This window comes from Amphiura filiformis, chromosome 2 (genome assembly GCF_039555335.1).
Source record: "Amphiura filiformis chromosome 2, Afil_fr2py, whole genome shotgun sequence".
Taxonomy (NCBI): Eukaryota; Metazoa; Echinodermata; class Ophiuroidea; order Amphilepidida; family Amphiuridae; genus Amphiura; species Amphiura filiformis.
Genome location: NC_092629.1, coordinates 4,811,535 through 4,832,803, shown reverse-complemented (window position 1 = coordinate 4,832,803; position 21,269 = coordinate 4,811,535). Strand labels below are relative to the sequence as shown.

The following is a 21,269-nucleotide window of genomic DNA, read 5'->3' as shown; positions in this document are numbered from 1 at the left end:
CAACATCGCGTACAGTACGCGTTCCCAACTGTCAATCATTGGAGGTCAATCACCTCGAGCTTGACAACGATATCTGAATAGGCTATCGCCAAGTCTTACGGGTATCTTGCGCGAAATTTAGGTTAATTTTAGTGGTTGAAACAGAATTTTTCTTGTATAAATTTTGACCCGGATAGCGGGATTGTTGGTTGATTTGATGCATTTGATAATTAAGTTCATGGATGCACTAAAAAATATAATTAAAAGTATTAAAAAAGCTGTTCAACATTTGAAAAAAAATGCACTGTAGCAGGCTTGAAAAAGTCTAACCGTGGATGCAGCAAGCCGCGATTTTACGGGTAATTTTCATGACTTGGACGCGGAGCACGGACGCGATTTAGCCAGTAGAAATCGCGGTAGTGTTCCAGGCCTACGCGATGGCAGGGTAATGGCGGCTTCCATACTTGTATTACTTTTATAATGAGCTGTCTACCGCCTGATGAGGTCTGGGGGGACTTGTATTTCAAGCTGTATATCACCTGTCTACGAAAAATAAGGAAAGGGGGTCTTTTTCAAAGGCCGGGCACATTACGTGCATATCTTGTTTAAGCTATCAAAAATGATGTTACTCGAAAAAGGTTGCTGAACTCAACTCGGATGCTAAAAAATAACAAAATAAATCAGTTGACATGAAGCTCAAATTCTGGGTGACATTCTAACAAAAAATGTGATGACTGCTTTTTCGTTGATTTTTGTTCACGCCTTTTGATTGGTAGCTACTGGCCTTCATTCGTTGTGGGTATTCGTACCGGAGATTTTAGGTGTGTTCTTCACGACTAATACTTGCTTTGGGTCCATTTTAGACCAAGGAATAATACTTGATTTGGGTATCTTTTGAATGTCCCTGTAGTACATGCTGTACGAAGGTGATATACAACTCAACATGCAAGTGACCCCAGGGGATGAGGTGGAGGGAGGCGGATGGTCTGTGGTTACAAAATACATGTACCCCAGTTACCAGTACATTCAACTTAGAATTTCCAGAGCAGCCTACACAGCAAAACCACCCAGATCAAAATTATGACAGGCTACATGTAATTGCAAGATTGCAGCTACCTTATTATTTATAGCTTGTTATTTGGGACTGTTCATTGTTTAGTCTAGAATTTCCAGGCCAGCCAATGCAGCGACCCCACCTGACTTAATATTGAAACTCATGATCACCTTGCAACAGGCTAATTTGCAAGTTTGCAGCAAGCTTGTTATTAGCTCATCATTTTCATAAAAATTATGATCATGGTCAACTTGTAAGGCTAAAAAAAATGTGATGTGTCACCCCCCCCTCCAGCGCATTCGTTTTTCTTAGCGCATCCATTTTAGCTGAATTGGCCAATTCATTGTTTTTTTTAGTTTTTCCCATAAAATTTTCATAAAATCAATTCTAGCCTAACAAGCTATAATTGCAAATTTGAAGCAAGATACTGTTCATCCTAGAATTTCTAATGCAGCTAACACAACAAAACCACCAAGAGCACAGCATATCTTCAGTAGTCTATCCTCAGTCTTATCAAACTCATGATTTAAAATCTCAAAGAAAGTCACAAAGATGAAGATACCTGCAGCCAAGGCTTGCATTATAGCCGACACTGTGTCCGCTACAATCCCCTTAGATGTGTGAATCGCTATCCCTATCAGTGTACCACATGGTATCATACTTGAGAATGCAATGCCATATAGTATGTAAAGACTAAAACTAACAGAGTTTTTGAGTAAACTTGCTCCTAGAGCGAATGCTGCTAATCCTTCATGCAGAATCATCGCATAAGCAGTAAGTACAGCGTGTTTTCAGTTCATCCTGTAAACCTAATGCCATCCCTTCAAAAAATGGAGTGTATAGAAAGCGCAAATAGTAGTATGAATGACCTGAGTGTCCCTGAGTCTTGTACGTCACCGAGGTGACTATGTCCTCCTTTATGAGAATGTCCATGACCTTGTAGGTGGGTGTTGTTTTGTTCGATGTCTTCACTCTCATTAGCTGTATCTTCGCTCCAACCATCGGCTGTAGCTTTAACTAATGGTTTCTCATCTTCGTTTCTACTATAAATATCATCCTCATCCTCATCCTCGTAATCATCTATTGGAGTCACTTTATTGGTCTTTTTCTTAATCGTTTTCATTTTGACACCATTGGTAGTTCTTTTACCCATCCATTTCTGTTGAATTGCCATGACGATCTGCTCCATGTACAATATAATAAAGAAACCGGCAACAACTGTTGCCTCGCATACCGGATAATCTGTGTTATAATTTGTTGTAGTCAAAACAGATTCAAACTTTTTCCTCGCTGCTGGTATCAAACCAAGGAAGCATGTTGCGAGGAAAACACCCCCAGCGAGACAGTTGCTGAAACTGAGAATTCGTTCAGATTTGTGTTGGCGCGAACGACTCTTTGGTTTCTTGACATCTCCAAAGATTTTATATGGCAGAAGAGCTCCCAGTAGTGTCACACTGAAGACAATTATGATGCACACAATTTTAAGTACTAGGATGTGTTCTGACTCCATGTTTTCCATCTGAGACTCAGCTACATCACGTCTGGAATGCAATCAGCGTCTGGAATAAAGATCACAGGAAAATTCATTTTATAATGTTTTAGGTCATTACAAAGTATTTAACCCCCTGAGCACTACCTGCCAATCTAACATTGCCTCTGATTGGTCAATTACATGATATCTTCATTTTAATCACCAATCAGAATGGAGCGTTAAAATAATTCACCCCAATTTTTTGCATGGTGAAATTATTCTAATAATGTTGCTGATTGGTCCAATTGATAATGAAACCACTTTTTTTGACCAATAGACAGATACATGTAGTTCTCATGGGGTTAAATTGTCTCAGATGTTCTGTGTTCATTAGCAATGGGCTATTCCACTTGAAATCTATACACCCCCTATGGAAGACATGACCTTACTCTGCCACACAGGGGGTGTGAATTTCTAATGGATTCACCCAATGAGGTAGCAATCATTTGAAATTCACACTCCCTATGTGGAATATTCCATAGGGGGTGAAAGGATTTAAGCTGGAATAGCCCAATATAAGTGCACACTATATTTTAGTGTTAGGGTTCACTTAGGGCTAATTAGCAGGGGCGTACCCCAGAAACCTTAGACCAGGCATTATAGACCCCAGGGTGCGCAGCAGCACCCTCAGGCTGCTCAGTGGCATTAACAGCCCCAAAATCGGCTGATTTTGCATGTTTTAGGCATTTTAGCCATATTGTAACATTCCATAAAAAATAGATTAAAATTTCTTTAGATATGACCCTTTTAATTTTGAGCCGAACAACTGAGGTAATGCAAAGAAAATGGGAATTTATTACCAGCGCCGATGTAAGCTAATGCGTATACTATCACTCCATCAGTTATGCTCGGCCCTTTGATGTGTGTGTGAAAGTCCTGCGCATCATGTACGTGCTGTGTTATGAACATTGTGTGTCACATGTTTGACTAATATTTCCATCATAATAATTAAACGACGGTTCCTGCATTTTATTCAAAATCTCGGATTTTTTTTACAGTAGAGGATTTTTTGGCAGACCAAGTGGGGTGCAATTTTGGCAGGCTGCCGCTGGCTGACATGGCTGAAGCCTGAGCCAAGCATTGCCGGGGGAGGGGGGGTCTTCTTGGCATGCAGACTAGTATACATAGTAAGCTTTCTAGTATTGGGGACACAAGCATGTTTTGGCCCCGATTTTGGTAGGCCAGCCCTAACCTAAATTTATACTATAGTCATAACATGATCCCATCATCATATCATCCCACCCGTGTTACTCGAGAACTCCAGCTTTGAATTTGCACACGATAGTTACGCATTCGATGCTAGAGTGCGTTGCTATCGTTTTTCGGTCAGACAGCAGTGCAATTTTTGCACTGGAGGTTATATATTCTGTTAATGTTGAATTTTGGATGAAAGATATTTCGATGAGTCAACTGTATCTTTTGAGCAAGATTTGCCTATTTTTGGACAGTCTAAAACTTTGCTGAAGTGTAACTTTAGCAACATTTTTGATGCAATCGCCAATTGTGATCAACTGTGTTTACTTCTAAACTTCCATTGCTTTACACGGTGTCATGGCTTCAGCAAATCCGACTAGATTTTGAATGCAATGGTCTCTAGCCCAGAATGTGAAGCTATCGGTGAGCAAATTCTTGGCTAGACTTCTCGAGCAACACCCGTGATAATCATGCTTGTAATTGTAATGGATTTTATTGTTTTAAAACCAAGAAGTCCAGTGAGACTGCACTAGTCATGCTAGTTGTTCACGTCCAATTAGTTTCATCAGTTAGCACAGACATTTATGTTCAGTATCATAGTCAAGGGCTTAGGCAGCCAGCCGTGCAGGGAGTGTTTACACACCCAAATGTGTAAGTTACACACCCACTTTTTTACCAACATGGCCTATACTTTGCACACAAATCATTAAATTTACACACCCAGGTTTTTGAGTTTACACACCCAAACCTTCAAATCCTGCCTAAGACCTTGATCATAGTTGACATTTTTTTAACGGAATATTATGTACCGTACTGTTCACTATAAAGTTGGACAATATTAAAGCTTAGTCCTGAAACACATACCGGAAGATTGTGATGGTCCCCAGTATAAGTTTATCCGCACAGCATTATGACCATGCTAGGAGATTCGGGAGCCAACATGACACAGCACGCAAGTTTTAATGTTGTCACACCCATTCATGATTCACCATCATGACCATTGAAATTGTGTGGTTATGAAATGTACACATTAATAATAATGTTCCTACCGGAGCTCGATAGACACCCATATGATGAAGGACGCGATGATGGGATATTTCTCACTAGACTGCACTGAGACGTGAGAACGTCATTCGTCATGTTAAAAATTAATGCTACGATTCTGCGAATTAGGAGAGGCGAGATGGCGGCGGTTAAGGCGTTGCACTGTCGGCCGGCTTGCCTTAGGTTAAAATTCTCTTCCCTCCTAAAAAAGTTCCTATAATGGTCGAGAAGTCCAGTTTCATCACAGAATTGATTTAATTGTAGAATTTCTTCTCGCCCCATACACTAGCTTTGCGTGCAGATACAATGTAGGTAGTGTATGTGCGGCGTCCGTGATTCGGAAGTCACGTAAAGCCGTTGGTCCTGTGTTCAGGAGTATTCATCCCTGTGCACGTTAAAGTGTCAGAGCTATTCAAAAAGAGAGGGGGATCATCTAGGTATGAAAGGTGAATTTAAATTTGCCATCAAACTGCATCATTTTTATCAAATTAAAGCCCTTGAGTAAAAAAGACAAAACTGAAAACCTTTTTTTCATATAGCACTTTCTGTAGCAAAGTTACATCTTGTCAAAGATTGACTTTCATCAAAAAGATTGAGCTATTAACAAGCAAAAATGATAAAGAAGATAGTCGCCATTGCCTCTTTACATGCACCGCCTTGAATGGTATTCGTGTGGAAGAATTCTCCGAGCTAGAGCATACTCTTTTCAAACAGAACTTAGAAATGTTCTGGCAAATCTTTGTGGCGGGACTTAGATGTGAAACTGTGCCTTATGTTGGGAACCTCATGGGACCGTGAGAATGTGCAAGTCAACAATTGTTTTGATATGTTTTGTAAAAGTTATTTAAAATGTGCATGATCCTCTATCTTGAAAGATATTTAATGTCCATTAATTGTCATGTCATACCAGTATATAATATAATTTTATTTTTTTTCATTATTCTATATTAGTCTTACCCAGTATATTATCATATGTTTTATTTTTCCTGCTAAGGACCCATTTCAAGTCAACTTGGGTTCAGACAGGCAATTTCCTTTCCTTTAATTCTTGTACTAATGAGTCATTCCATATATATCAACTCACCTAATTTTCAGAAAAGGTTGGCTGGTCACCCTCTCAGATTTTCTTTAAAATCACTTATATCATAGACCTATGGGTCAAATGAACACATTTCAAACGGTAGGTCTCAACTCCTTGTCGTTTCTGAGTTTATGGCTCGTTGAATATTTGATGTTTTTTGACGCAATTTGTCCACTTCCCATTGAAATACACACAAAATTGTCCTAAATACCAACCCAAATTTTATTATGTGGGAAATGAGCCACCATAATCAAACTCACACATATTCAAAATACTTCTATGATGTTCCTCTGTACCAGAAAGCAAAGTGGTGTCAAGCTATCTTCACAGTTTATTGCCATTATTGTTCTAATTCCCAGAATGCACAAAGTTCATCAATTTACTGTGTATTTCAATGAGAGATTCAAACACTAATTAAACCATGAAGATGGCTTGACATCATGCAAGTATTTTGAATTTGTGTGAGTTTGGTTAGAACGGGGGGGTCTTTGGCTGAGGAGTCATCTTTGAGCCCCTGTGAAATTTTTATTTAAAAGCCAATGAGTGGTCTACCCTGCTATAGGGGGTCACACTCACACCTGAACCTACTATATTGCCTACTAAAGGCAAAATAGATGATGTCTGACATCTAGGATGAAGAGGAGGGGGGTCAAAAACAGGAATACATTGTTTATGAGTCCAGAATCTGGTTATTTGGGTCAAAGACACCCTAGATTCCAATTTGTAGCCCTGTAGCTTACCCCTAGGGGAAGATATGGATGTCTAAACTCGGAAGAAAATTAATGTCGCGACACGCATGCCCAAAAAGGGGGGGTCTGACCCAATTTTCAATAGGCCGGTTCTCGGAAACGACAAGGAGTAGAGACCTACCATTTGAAATGTGTTCATTTGGCACATAGGGCTATATGAAGTGATTTTAAACAAAATCTGAGAGGGTGACCAGCCAACCCATTAGGTGATTTGAGATGAACTGACCCTAATGCCATAAATTTCACATGTACATGTAGGACTATATTCAGTTGTGTTATAATTTTGTTTCTTGTTTATATATAATGTATATTTGTTGTTTTTGAACGCACCGCTGGTTAAGCGTGTGCCACTGATACAAAAGTGTATGTTCCAATAAATAAATATAAATAAATAATTATCAAAATCCCTCTAAAATTCCATGTGCGAGTGTCTAGTCACCATAAAAATCATATATTTGGGTCAAGTGTAGTAATACCTTGACTCTTTGAATTTCTATGTAAATATGTAGGCATATTGTGTTTGGACCCCGGTCTAGGCGAATTTGGCTGACTAGCAATTATAAATGTGTTATTAGGTTTGCCTCTCATACCAAGATCATCCCCAGTTCTGATATCTGCACTCAACCCTCTAGGTCAAGAGGACATCTGGACGTCATACAATGTACATGTACATGTGCATGATACGTACCTGAGACCAGTGGCATAGCTGCCCGGGCGGGGAGGCAATTGGCCCCCCTGTCAAAAATTGCCTATTTGGGCCCCTCTAGAGAAAGGAAAAAAGAGGAAAAAGGAGGGAGAGAGTGGAAAAAGAGAGGAGAGAGAGGAGAGGAGGGAAGAGAGATGGGGAATCCATGATACGATATATGCAATTTCAATACCATACGATTATTATCAATACGCCTGGCAAAAATTGTCCATTTGGGCTCCCGCTCCCCCCCCCCCTAGTGCAGGAAAAAAAGAGAAAGGTTTGGTGGATTTGGGCCCCGCCCCATACAGGCTTGCCTTCCCCCCCCCCCCACCACCACCCCCCGGAAAAAATCCCAGCTACGCCGCTGCATGAGTTGACATTGACAGTATTAAATTAAAGCCAGGACAAGTTGTATTGTAAAGTACAGAGGAGTTCTGTATTAAATAAATTACTCACAAATTTATATAGCACACAATTATGGCAAATTCCATAGCTTCATTGCTGTTTTCTTCCTGTTGACGATACAAATACACGTCGTATATCACACGTACACATTGCCAATGCAAGAATCACAAATTGATTGATTTATTGACAGCCCGTAGTATAAATTGACTCATATACTTAATCACAGTCTCTTTTCTGTTCGGAAAAAGCCGTTGATTCATTTTAAGACTGTGTAAAATCTAAGGTATCAACAGCTCGTGTCATAAATCTGAAATGTACACAACTTCTTCTTGCACATTCCAGATTTTGTTTCTCCCTAACTCTTCAATTTTGACTAAAAATGGTGGTAGGTAGTAGTATAGTAGTTGAACAATTTGTTCATCCTATTAACCCAGAGAACTAAGAGCTTGATGATGTAGTATTGTCTGTCAAAAGATAAATTAACATACGATTTAATTTTACTAGCTTAATAATAATATTTGGTAAGCTTAAAAAGCCATATCATTTCCATAAGAAATAGAATTGTATTTTTTGGTATAAAATGTTAGTTTTCACTGTCAGATATGTCCTCTTTCAATTTGGGCCCAAACAGAAGAGGCAATACAAAGAAGATTGTGATTTAATACCAGTGCATATGTCGCCAATGCGAGCCACTCATTCGAACGTGAGTCGTGGGCGGCTCTTTTGATATGTCACGACTGACCGCATACGCCATGTATGTACTGTGTTATGCACATTGTGTACGTGTTCGACTAATAGGGCGCTTGTAAAAAAGGTTGATAAAAATGACCTGTATTGAGAGTCGGTCAAGTGACGCTGGAGGACAAACAAACTATTATCATCCTCCAGTTCACCACGTAAACTTGTAATACATGAGTACAAGTTGTATGGCTCAAAATTCGGACCGCTCGCTATTAAGTTTACTGATTTCTGTGTTTTGAAATTTGTTGACGTTTTAATGATCCCCGATTTCCGGTCGATTATTTTAGCTGTGTCACGTCATGTGCATGACGCTGGTGGGTACCAGCCAAACTTCAGGAAAAAAAACCATGATCGCCGATAACGATGCGATGGGACTTAAATAAAATTTCCTAACGGCCTGCCAAAAATGCTTGCCACCCACCCTCTCGTTTGCTTGTCAAAAATTCTTTGCTCGCCCCCAGCTCTTTGCACATGACTTTTGGATTCCCAATTTCCAAACCTTATAAAAGGTTAAAAAAAATAATCCCCCCCTTAAATTACAAAACATTTCTTTGCATACATTTTGTTGATTTGAAAAAATTTAAAACCTATGAATAAAGGAATCATTTTCCTACCCTCTCAAAGTTCTTTCTTTAAAACATCTTTTTGGTTTGGCCAAAAATAATCACATTTTCCAAAAATAATTCTTTCAGTAAAAGTTGTACTTTTCCACATCCTATACACACAATGTACAAAAAGATTCTCGATATCAATGTTTTGATTGATTTAATGGTGTTTTTGTTTTCTTTAATTTTTAACCCAGTTCTTATTTTTCAAAAGTCTGAAATACGGTACCATGCTCCTACCCCTTAGAACTGTTCAGTTTGATGAAATGTAATATTTTCAAAAAGATCGGACAATATTTAACGGTTAGGCACGGTTCGATCATCACATGCACGCCAATCGCCAATGAAGGAGATTGTGTTGTTGATCTCTCAAAAGACCAGAATGCCGATTCTTTGCATTCCCAGATGATAACTTAATATAGGACAGGTAAACTTCAGCGTAGCTAGGGGAGGAACGGGGGAGTACTCAAGTTTGGTTTTGGTAGGGACGTGCCGCTGAGATTTTGGAAGTGGACCCATAAATATACAAATTTTTCAAGAAATTTGGACCCATTGATACACCAAAAGTCGAAATTTTCGGCCGAATTTAACCAAAATTGTCTTAGTTTTTACCAATTTTGGGAAAATTTTGAAAATTTTGGCTAGATTAAGGAAAAATTGGGCTGTTTTTCGAAAAAATTGAGAACATTTTGAAAAAAGGACCCATTCATATACCAAAATAGGCTTTGAAAAAGGGGTCTTGATATAACCAGAAGGCCGAAAATGCTACCCATGTTTGCGGCACGTCCCCGTCTGGTCATTTGTACTGAGTAACCCCCCCCCCCCCCGGGGGAGGAAGTGGCATGGGTGCACAATTTAACACAATTTCAAAATAAAAACAAAATTAATTGAAATGTGGGCTCCAGTTGGGGCATGATATTGAGGTATTATTTCCAAAAGGTATTTAAAAACAAAATTATATCACGAGGTTAACTCGAGTCCCATATTTAAGTGCACTACAACATCAACATCATTAGCCACTTGCACGGTTCCGCCATTATGCACTATGTGCTTGGGAGAGCCTCGAACTGGCAGCATACATGAATGGGAATTGAACCAGTCATATCATTCTGTGTAAGGTTACGTAATTCTTCCTTTCATGTATGCTGCCAGTTCGAGGCTCTCCCCGCATATAGTGCATAATGGCGGAACCGTGCACGTGGCGAATGGCAAGCAGAATCTTAGCTATTACTTGTAATTTTTACCAAAACTGCCTGTCCATAATTTGCCAGTCAGTTCAAATAGTTAGGGGCTTTACAGTATGAGCCCTAGGGAGGGTAAATTGGGGGGTGGGGCAAGAATTTGTTTGCGAGCCGAGAGGTGGGGGGGCAAGCATTTTTTGGCCAGCCGAGAGGGTGGGGGAAGCACACATTCATGGGGCGCCTTTTAAATAAAACACTCTAAAAGGCTCATATAGGAACTGAGATTTTGGTACCGGTATCAGAAGAAAAATGTCACGATTTTTCTCCTTATCCCAGTAAAATTTAAATTAAATTTTAATGCACAAGATATTGTAGGCCTATGTTTCATTAAGATGGTATGAACAAATTATGGTGAATTGTGGTAATGAATGGACATACTATCCTATTAGGCATTGTGATACACGTTTTTGCTTTTCATATCAAAACATGCTGTACAGCAATACAGCTCAAAATTTGGAAACATGTTCTTTTTATGGTAGGCCTCAATGTTTTACTCAGTCATTTGGGTGCATTCTGAACAGTCATTTGGGTGTATTCTTCAATCATTTGGGTGTTTATATTCCTCGGTCATTTGGGTGTTTTATATTCCTCGGTCATTTGGGTGCATTCCTCAGTCATTTGGGTGCATTCCGCAGTCATTTGGGTGCATTCCTCAGTCATTTGGGTGTATTCCTCAATCATTTGGGTGTATTCCTAGTAGTGATTTTAAGGGTGTATTCCTCACACAACTAGTTTTCTTTGTTTTTCAGAGAATAGGTTTACAGATCAAAGCCACAATGGACAATGTGACCAGTCTGATTCCTGAAGGACAAGATTTCAGGTGGTATCTGAAGGTAGGCATGTACACCAGGCACAAAAAGAAACTCGTCAGTTATATTCACCCTTGCTGTTCAATAACTTGATAATTTTGGATTATTCTGAAATATACATTTTGTTAATTAGACTTTGCTTTCTCATTTGACACCCTGTTAAATGAAAAGCGAACAAGAATTGACCAAGATATCGCCTCCAAAGCCTCAAACCCCAAAATCAAAAGTTGCATTTTCAATGATTTTCAATGGGAACGCATTGTTGTATTGCACACAAGCACCACGGGCCAATCAATAAAGCACACAGTGTAGCAGGCACAACTGAATCGTTAAAATTGCAACTTTTCATTTTGGGGTTTGAGAGTTTGAGGCGCATTTCTGGTCAATTCTGCTCAATGTTCACGAAGAGGGTGTCAAATGAGAAAGAAAAGTCCAATTAACAAAATGTATATTTCAGAATAATACAAAATTATCAAGTTATTGAACAGCAAGGACGAATATAACTGACGAGTTTCTTTTTGTGCCTGGTGTATACCCCTACACACATACATCCCCACAGCCAACACCACCTCTCAATCCCAACTCCCCACCCACCCCACCCTGTACACCCCCCCCACACACACACACACACCCACACACCCACACAGATCATCAAAGTCACCATGGACAATGTGACTTACAGACTAGTCTGATCCCTGAATGACAAGACTTCAGGTGGTATACTATAATACATCACCACAGCCAACACCCCTCCCCCAATTCCCCCCACCCACCCACACACACAGATCAAAGTCACAATGGACAGTATGACTAGTCTGATCCTTGAAGTTCAGGTGGTATCTAAAGGTAGGTATGCACACTGCCACACATACATCACCACAGCCAACACCCCCTCCCAACTCCCCCCGCCCCCACACACACACAGATCAACGCCATAATGGACAATGTGACCAATCTGATCCATGAAGGACAAGACTTCAAATGGTATCTGAAGGTATGCATGCACACCCCCACACACATACACACACCCACAGGCCAACACCCTCCTCACAACTGAAAAACTGGTCGATCATGACCTGGTATTACCGATGGGGTATGAACATACATATTTTTAGAGAGACTGTACATGTAAAGTCTCTGAGATTTAAAAGGCTTTATTGGGATAATGTGCATGCATAGTGTGCACAATGCACAAATTTAGTATTTACAATATTTTGGGCCATATGATCGGGGTGAATTTTGGTGGGAAACAGGTCTTTTCCTTTGCCTTTCCAATTTCTCTTTCATGTTTTTGTCAGGGGGATACTATTCTCTTTTGTATTTCATAAGCTGCTACCCATTTACTCCTGGGTGGAGTGACGCAAACCTTTTCTATGGACAGTACACCAGTGATGTGACTTAAACCCTCAACCCTATCATTACTGGTCTGTTCACGTAACCGCTCAGCCACGACCATGTTCCCATTCAAGGGATAATGAATAATTATGATTTGTGTGTGTGTTTCTGTCAACAGATTAAGTGTTCAAATTGTGGAGAAGTGACGGAGCATTGGAACTATGTCACACTAGAGGTAAACAAAGGAGAAAGATTTCAATTTCTATCTGCGCTTACCAGGTTATTTGTCCAGATAATGGGCTATTCCAGTTGAAATAGATACACCCTCTATGGAAAACATGACTTTAATCTCCCACACAGGTCTAAGGCTGTGCTAACACTTTTCTTTGATGACTTTGACCACAATTTTTTATTTTTTCAAATATCTTAAAAATTCAAGAATCTAAGCTAATCGAACAGACAGTAATATAAAATATATATACAATTTGAACTATTTTTAACTTGGATTTTCTTTTCTTTCTCAAATTTTTCATCTTTTTCTATCTCTTTGTGGTAATTTTTATTCAATGAATTGTATATTTGAGTGCAAATTGAGGGCGCTATTTAGATATATATTTCAACTTAATTTAGCCTAATAAGTTATTCCTTTCATTTTCATGATAAAAAGTAGTTTGAAAATGTTCTTGTGTTACTCATTTTTCTGATGTTTTACTGCCATTATTCAAGTGTATACCCTTGTAAAGATGCAAGATTTAAGATAAATAGTGTCATCTGTGTTCAACTTTGCTTAAATATGAATAGAGTTCTACATGCCATCAAAATTGATTGATTGAATAGATGATTGATTGATTGATTGATTGATTGATTGATTGATTGATTGCAGGAGAGTCATGCAATAAAAGGAAGCAGAGGGAATGCCAGTATGGTTTCTAAATGCAAGTTCTGTAGCAGGGAAAGCTCAATGGGTGAGTCTTGAAAATGATATTGGACATATAGTCCGTCTTGCCTCAATTTGAAAGTAACGCCATGTTGGATTTTGCAGTGGCAGATTCAAAACTGGGTAAACACACACACACACACACACTAATTTGAATCTGCCACTGCGAAATATTGGTTTATTATTATTATTATTATTAATATATCCTGTGGTAGGAATTACAAAGAGGCAAAATATTTTGTGAATTTTATACCAAATGTGTGAAAATTCAAATATGAAAAGAAAATGCAACCCTACTGAGACAAACTTTTTTAGGCCTAACTTTGATCTCACCCCCACCCCTGGTCTCATCCTCATTTTCTTATCAAAATGGTGATTTTTCTTATAATGTGACATTTTATACTCTTATAGCCAAAATGGCAGAAGAGTGAAATATTCAAAGTGATACAATCCACTCATAATAAACACAGCTGTTTCATATTATGACCTTTAACTTTTGACCTGCTTGTCTCTTACCCTAAACCTAACCCCAACCCTAACCTGAAATCTAAACCTAGCTAACCCTAGCTCTATTCCTAATCCTATATAACCTAACCATATCCCTAACCAGGGTTCGATTAACTTTTGAAAAATTTGGGTAGCAATTTTAGTGAAAACATTATGTATGTGATGTTTTATTATATTTACATACCGTATTGTCTTTAATAAACGCCCCGGGCGTTGCATTTTTTTTTTTTTCTTTTAAATAGGCCTATATAAATACTAAATTTTGCGGTTCTCAGGTTGGGCGGTTCTCGTGATAGGCATATCTCTAATTACCCAACACCCGTTACCCATAATACTTGTCCTAACCTTTCAAACTACTACGATATGCGTCGCTCAATGATTAATCAACTCTGTTTTGTAGCTGTGACGCTTACTTCGGTACCCATAATCTGAAAACCCATTGTTCACCTCTTTCAAACCCTGTCCTGCTACCACATTGGAGGACCCCAAAATACCCCGAAATTCAACGCAAACGGGTTATACCATAACTGATGATTTTTATGTTAATCCTGTCTTGAAAATAGGCATATTGGTCCGATGAGATGCACCTGTTAGTCACACTGTAATGCTTTTCCCGATCGCACACTGTACTCCAAGCACACTCCCGTTGATACTCATGATAGTGCACCGCGTGAGCAAACGCCTTGAATGCGATAAGCCAGGGACAGAGGGATGGACGGACACGCCGTAATTAGTATTAAGATACCTGGAAATGAAAAAATATCACCAGGAGAGCTCTGATTGTACTTTCTGTACTTAAACTTCAGGGTTGCAATGTTATTTTTGGCTGTCTGATCGCTATCGCTTATTTACCGATATGAACATTTCTGCATTTATGAACATTTCTACATTTTTAAAGCATTTTGATCGAAAAATATTATGGGGGGGGTGTTCATTAGAGGGGACCGTCTAATAGAGACAATACGGTATTCATGTTTACATTGTAAAAAATTGCTGTACAAGCTGAGAGTTGTGTAGGTTGTCCAAAATGCGGAACATTTTGCTTTGCTACATCCAGGTAAAAGCACTGTACCCTAAACTTAACCCTACCCCTAACCCTAGCAATAATCTATGTACTGCTCATGACCTTTAACCTTTTGACCTATGTATCAAATATTTTTTCTTTGCTATAGACATCATAAGTGACACGATTCAGCCATATAATGCAGAAGATGGTGAAAGGTTCAAGACAGTAATAGTATTTGAGTGTAGAGGATTGAACCAGTCGACTTCTCACCAAGAGTAAGTACCTACATTCGGGCCTACTTTTAGGGTCGGTCAGGTTATGCCAATCAAACAATTTTTATAAGCCTAAATGTCAAAACCTCTTGGGACAGGGCATACCGAATTCCCTAATTCCCCTTGAAGCCATACAGGTAAGGACTCAAAAACCGAGACTAAATTGTGACCAAGGACTATAAATAGATCCTATTTGGGATAGGCCTAACCTGCTGATGCCGGGGAGGCATTCTGTCAATCATATTACGTCATCAGTGAGAGATATCCCGATTGTAGACAAGATATCATCATAGCATCACCATCTGCTGAAGACGCTAGTCGGATTAGTGAAAGTGTTCCAGGTGAAAAGTTAAAACTTTAATTCATTTTATCGTCCATTACGTATGAATATCCATTTGTATGCTTTTTTATGTTTTCCCAATTACAAACATGTCAAAAGGGAGAGTAACAATAAAAGTTTGGTCTTAATATTTCAACATTTCTTACCGTTGTGATGCGACCAAGCGAAATTCAGTTTTTAAGTTCATTATATGTACCATTGTCAGAACGGTTCCAGAGATATGGTCATTTTAGTGTTGCACAGAACAATAAAACACAAAGATAGTGGAACTTTATTATTGGCTGTATCTCAAAATCAAGATTAGCAACAAACGACTCATTTATCTTGATCACATCATAATTGTTATCATGATTTTCTTTATTTCCAAATATTTCCCTCCATGTTGATGGGTTAGTGGATGAATGCCTTAGTTATTGCAGGTATGTAACAGTGCAGAATGTTGATGGGGGATTCATATTTTTGGTAGGATATTCTTGTGTGGGAAATCCAGATAAATTGCGGCATGACTCGGCAATTTATCTGGATTTCCCAAACAAGAATATCCTACAAAAAAGTATGAATCCCCCATCAACATTCTGCACTGTTACAGGTATGTCCTCCCTTCTTACACTAACCCCTCAATGTGTCGACATTTTCTGGGAGGGAAGACATCTTACCCTTCCCATAATCCTTTGCAACATGATATATCACCTCATTTCATCAAATGAAACTCCCATTACTTTGTATCTAGGTTCCCTTTGTTTTCATTTTGAGAATAAACTGGTTAAACATGGGTTGATAGTCAAGAAATGAACATATTTTGCCAGATCTGGATGTACTCTGTTCATTGAAGTACATTTTAACAATATTGATCCATGTTACACAGCCGACCAGTATAGGAAATTAAAATTGGAGAAATGCCCAGAGATATGTGTTGTGGGAAGTGTAAGACATGTTAGATATCTTTTCTGGAGCCTCCTGGGTTATTTTTAAAGCCTATAAATTGCTCCTTTTTGTTTTCTCAACTACAGATTGGTTTCACATGTACAGGTGTTGATTCCCCAGCTAGATTTGAAGTAGATCTTACAGAAAAGGTATGTGACAAAATTATAAGTACCGTATTTCTTCAAATGAACTCCCCCCGGGGGCGTTACATTTTCCAAACGGGGTCGTTTATTCAAGGTCAATTTTAGAACGATAAAAAACACTAAAATGACGAAATATGAACTAGAAACACCGACTTCTGGCTCACTTCCGGGTTTCCAATCCAGATTTTCGCCAATTATTGACGCTATTATCGACCATGTGGGGAACTTGGTAAGCTTACTACACAAGATGGCATGGAAATATCGGCATTTTTGAAACATCTTGGTTGAAAAAAGTGGTGGGGGCGTTTATTTGAGGGGGGGCAACTATTTGACGAAATGCGGTATATGTTTTCAGAATATACCTTTCTGAACTGTCAAAGCAGCTAGGTTATGTGCAAAGGTACATTGTAGATGATGCAAGATTTTGAAAACATGTTACAACCATTTCTAAGTTTTCAATTTGCTTCAATTTGTGTAAAAAAAGTTTTAAAATCCAACAAATTATTTTTTTACAATGTCATTATAGAACATGAATAAAATAAATCTTATTTCACTCTTTTTACCATTTTTTTCACAGGAATGGGTGGAATATGATGAACACAAGAACTTCTCTGTTGGCATCTTTGATTTGGAGAGTCAGTTCATCATTGTACCGCATAAAAAGTGATAACATTTTCAAACCATTAGGTTACAATTCTCAGTTGTCTGAAATTTTTTTGTCAGCTTTAGCTTCAAAAGCAATAATTTCCTTGTCACTGAAATGAACAGTTTATCAGTTTTGTATCCAGCCAAGGGCTATATGTGACACAGATAGGGAATCATGCAGCTACATCAGATGACCTTGTCATGCAGTCCAGCTTTCCAGTTAGTGACCTTTTGTTGCAAACTCTTGACATGACAGTTTGTAACAAGTGGTTAAGTAAGTTATTGTTCAGCAACAACATTGGTGAAATATGACTTATCTGTCTAGAAGGAGGTTGTAGCCTAATAATGTCATGAATGCAAGGTCTTCACAAAATCTATGTGAGCGTATCGGGACCATTATATTGCTACAGTGGCGTAGCCAGGATTTTGGAACCGAGGGGGCACAACTTGTAAATGTACCGACGGAAGTTGTAAATGGTTGCCCCCAATTTTTTTTCAATGGTTTGAAAAAGTGAAGAGCAAAAAAAAAGAAGGTATAATTCAATTTTTAAACATTTAAACAAGTAAAATATTAGAATATCACCCAAATTATTTTTCACCAACACCTTCCGTCTACCGACGACCTCTCATGAACCGACGGCCATCATGAGCGGGGGGGCACCAGCCCCCCCCCCCCCTGGCTACGCCACTGTATTGCTATATAGGTGGGTGACCTAGCTGATATCCACTTTACCCATTGAGACATTGATATCACAGGAGAACCTCATAAAAAACCTGGTAAATATTTGGGCAAGAGTGTACTCATTACATCTTAAATATATGTTCATGGCTTCATACCATCTTGTTTAAATGGTATAAACAATAAAATGGTAGCAGGCTAGAGTTGTGTACCTTATTTGACCAAATTAGCACAAATGCACCCCTTCCCTAATAAATAAATCTCGGATTTTGTCACAACTAAAGCACCTAAAGCCTTCATTTTTGCAGGACATATTAGTTTACGAAAGTATTACATGTGTATAAAAATCAGAATTATGAAAAAACTTTGAGGGCATCCTCCTCATCAAATATTACGATATGGCTTTAAGCACTTCCCAGGTCAAATAATTTGGTTGAATACGGTACCACCAAACACCATTTAGGTCTATTCTATATGGGTTACTGCAGTACACAGTTCTGCTTTACTATTCCAGTGAACCACTGGGATGATTTAACTGTAATCTACTGCAATAGAGGTTACGAATTGCATACAACAACAAAGTAAACATGATGGCAAATGTGTTTATAACTTTGCTTGTTCTTGATTTTTGTGTCAAGATATGAACAATTTGCCACCATTTTTGCTCAAATCGGAGCAAGTTGAAAATATGTTGAAATTAATTCTCATACATACTGTACAAAGTGCACAATGGTATCCCAGTTTGGGAACTTAGTAGCTGCACCACAACAGCCAACATCAAGCATTGTTAATTAATGTTTTGTTGTCATTATCTTCAAGCTTATGATGATCGAGTTTTGTGAATAGACCCCTGGTTCCCTGCATCTTTTATCTTTCACTACTAGTATTATTTTAAGGGTACACTTGCAAATGGGAAACATTTGCCAAACAGTTTTAGAAATAGCATGGTTGGATTTAAGGTTCATCTTTGTGATGTATTAATCCATTTGATTATCTAGTGTGGGGTGGTATTTTCTTAGGAGGGAAGGTCCCAAATATGTTGGGGTCATAATGTATTTACACAGGGAAGGTCATAATATTATTAAAGGGCATGTGACTATATGTAAGTGACATGCATATTGGCAAAAATTGCAGTTGTATTTAAAATGAGCATGCATTCGCTCGGTCTGCATGACGTCACATCACTTAATAGAACAGAAGTTCTTTTTTGAATAGTTTGTTTTGGGCTGCACATGCCAAGGGGGGGTCATAAACATGTTCAACCCAAGATAGAGGGGTCATAAATAAGTGACTCTGGTCTCTGACATATGTGATATGTCATGTCAAAAGCAGACCCTTTTGGGTTTGTTGCAAATTTGTGATATTATTAATGTTAAAAATATTGTCTGATAGTTTCAGACCGAATATAACTGGCATCTTGTATTTTTTTTTTTTTTTTTTTTTTTAATTCATACCCTCAACATTGTTAATAATATTTTTAAAGGTCGATATCTCAATTTCCAACTTAATAATACCATAACTTATGAACTCAATATCTTCACTTAGGAATGTCCGATTTCATTGGAGAAAACGGCGTTGTGGAGCAAAATATATCTATATTTAAGATATGTAAAAACCTCAAAATTGATAACCTGCCCAAAAGTGTCTGCTTTATTTTGACATGACACGTCACATATTGGGTCCCCTCCCCCCACTTCCGAAGAAAATGCACTACTCCATTTGAAATTCATACACCCCTATGGAAGACATGACCTTAATTTTTCACATGGGGAGTGTGAATTTCGAATGGGATTACCTAAATAGGAGGTGTACCGTATGGATTTCAATTGGAATATAGTCCAGGATGGTAACACATTGCACTTGAGTCCCCATGGACTCGCTGTGCAATGTGCTAAAAGGCTGGTGAAAGACAGTTAGACTCGCTGTAGAGGAGGTGTAGCGATCCCCCTATAGACCACTTGGCATCTGACGTCATTGCCCGGCAGTATGCGCGCGCATTATGGCAATTTCGATTGTTCTTTGCCCTGCAGTGTGCGTACGCACCGTAGTCTGCTAAGGGCACATGCATTTTAAATCGCCCGCCACATTTCATATAGTACAGGAAAGCCATTAAACAGTGTAGCGGCTCGTTCGAGCAATATCGATAGACGAGTCCCTCGCCTTTGTTGATAAACAGTGATGTCAAGTGGTCTATAGCAACATTACATGGAGGAGTCTGGCCCAATCGCCAATGAAAGAGAGATGGGCACTCCCGATTACTGTTTATACAGGATCATCTCCTTTACCTCCTTTACCTTACCCCTGGATATATTTACGAACATTGCAAATGGGAGCGAGGTTAAGTGATATCATGTGTTTAAAAGACAATAAAATGTACTAATTTGTAAATTTTAAAGATTATTTACTCTTCTTCTTTATAAATAAACTTGCCTATTTCACATGACAGTTTGAGCCACCACTGGTATTATTTGAGGCGTCCATAAATAAATTGCAAACATACATGTATGTTACGGGGATTGTGACCTGCTACAATGAAATGAGCGTAAAGTCACAAGTTGGTAGTTTCAAGACATCTTGGCTGCTGTGTTGGTGTTCTTTGTTTCACACACACACCTGTTCAAGCCAATATTATGTCTGTATGTCCTTTGTGCATGGGGGCACATGGGCCAGGCCAGTCATGAAAGACATACTACTGGCTTGTACAGGTGTGCGGCACACAAAGAATACAAACTCATTAACAGCCAGGATGTCTTGAAACAACCAACTTACGACTTAACGCTCATTTCAGTCAGAGAATTTTTCAAATAAGGGTGTCAAAGTCACTCAATTTCACATGTTGAACTGGTTTTCTATATAAGCAATTACATCGTTCCCTCCCCAACCCCAACCAGCCTTGGTCATATAGCTATATAGAGACAAGATAATTTCTTACAAAATGACTAGTCATATTAAGCAAGATGCTGTAATAGTGCAGTAGATGAACACTTTATTATAGCAATACCATACATAAGTGAGTAACAGATACAGTACAAACGTTCAACGTTCAGCATCTGTAATATGAGGGCCAGTTTGTTCCATGTAAAGTCTGCACAAAAAGTAACGCAGCTGTTATAAATGCCTTTAGCTTCTGAACAAATAATTGTTTTCACATTATTTTAACATAGAGAGAAGGATGATTTATTTAAGTGCATTTTGATACCCCATTGGTGTTCAAAATTAACAACACAGTTGTGCTTTTAAAGAAAAATACCTGAATTAAAAAGTTGCCATTTACAGCGATCAGTGGTTACTATGCAGCAAGCAAAGCCCATCATTATCTTCGGGCTGACTTCAAAACAATACAAATAGCTGTAACCTTTA

At 38.6% G+C, this 21,269-nt stretch overlaps 2 protein-coding genes across 2 annotated transcripts; one reads left to right on the top strand and one right to left on the bottom strand.

The window, feature by feature from the left end:
- Positions 1 to 225: 225 nt before the first annotated feature.
- Positions 226 to 2,586, bottom strand: LOC140172605 (zinc transporter ZIP3-like). The gene is given in 3 exon segments (XM_072195746.1): positions 226 to 1,801; positions 1,803 to 1,861; positions 1,863 to 2,586. Coding segments are annotated over 3 exon segments (1,086 nt in total). The 5' UTR covers positions 2,553 to 2,586; the 3' UTR covers positions 226 to 1,464.
- Positions 2,587 to 7,988: 5,402 nt separating this feature from the next.
- On the top strand, positions 7,989 to 19,331 carry LOC140145809 (CXXC motif containing zinc binding protein-like). The gene is given in 8 exon segments (XM_072167487.1): positions 7,989 to 8,110; positions 11,062 to 11,145; positions 12,635 to 12,691; positions 13,340 to 13,421; positions 15,073 to 15,153; positions 15,156 to 15,181; positions 16,529 to 16,591; positions 17,163 to 19,331. Coding segments are annotated over 8 exon segments (489 nt in total). The 5' UTR covers positions 7,989 to 8,104; the 3' UTR covers positions 17,253 to 19,331.
- The last annotated feature ends 1,938 nt before the right edge of the window (positions 19,332 to 21,269 follow it).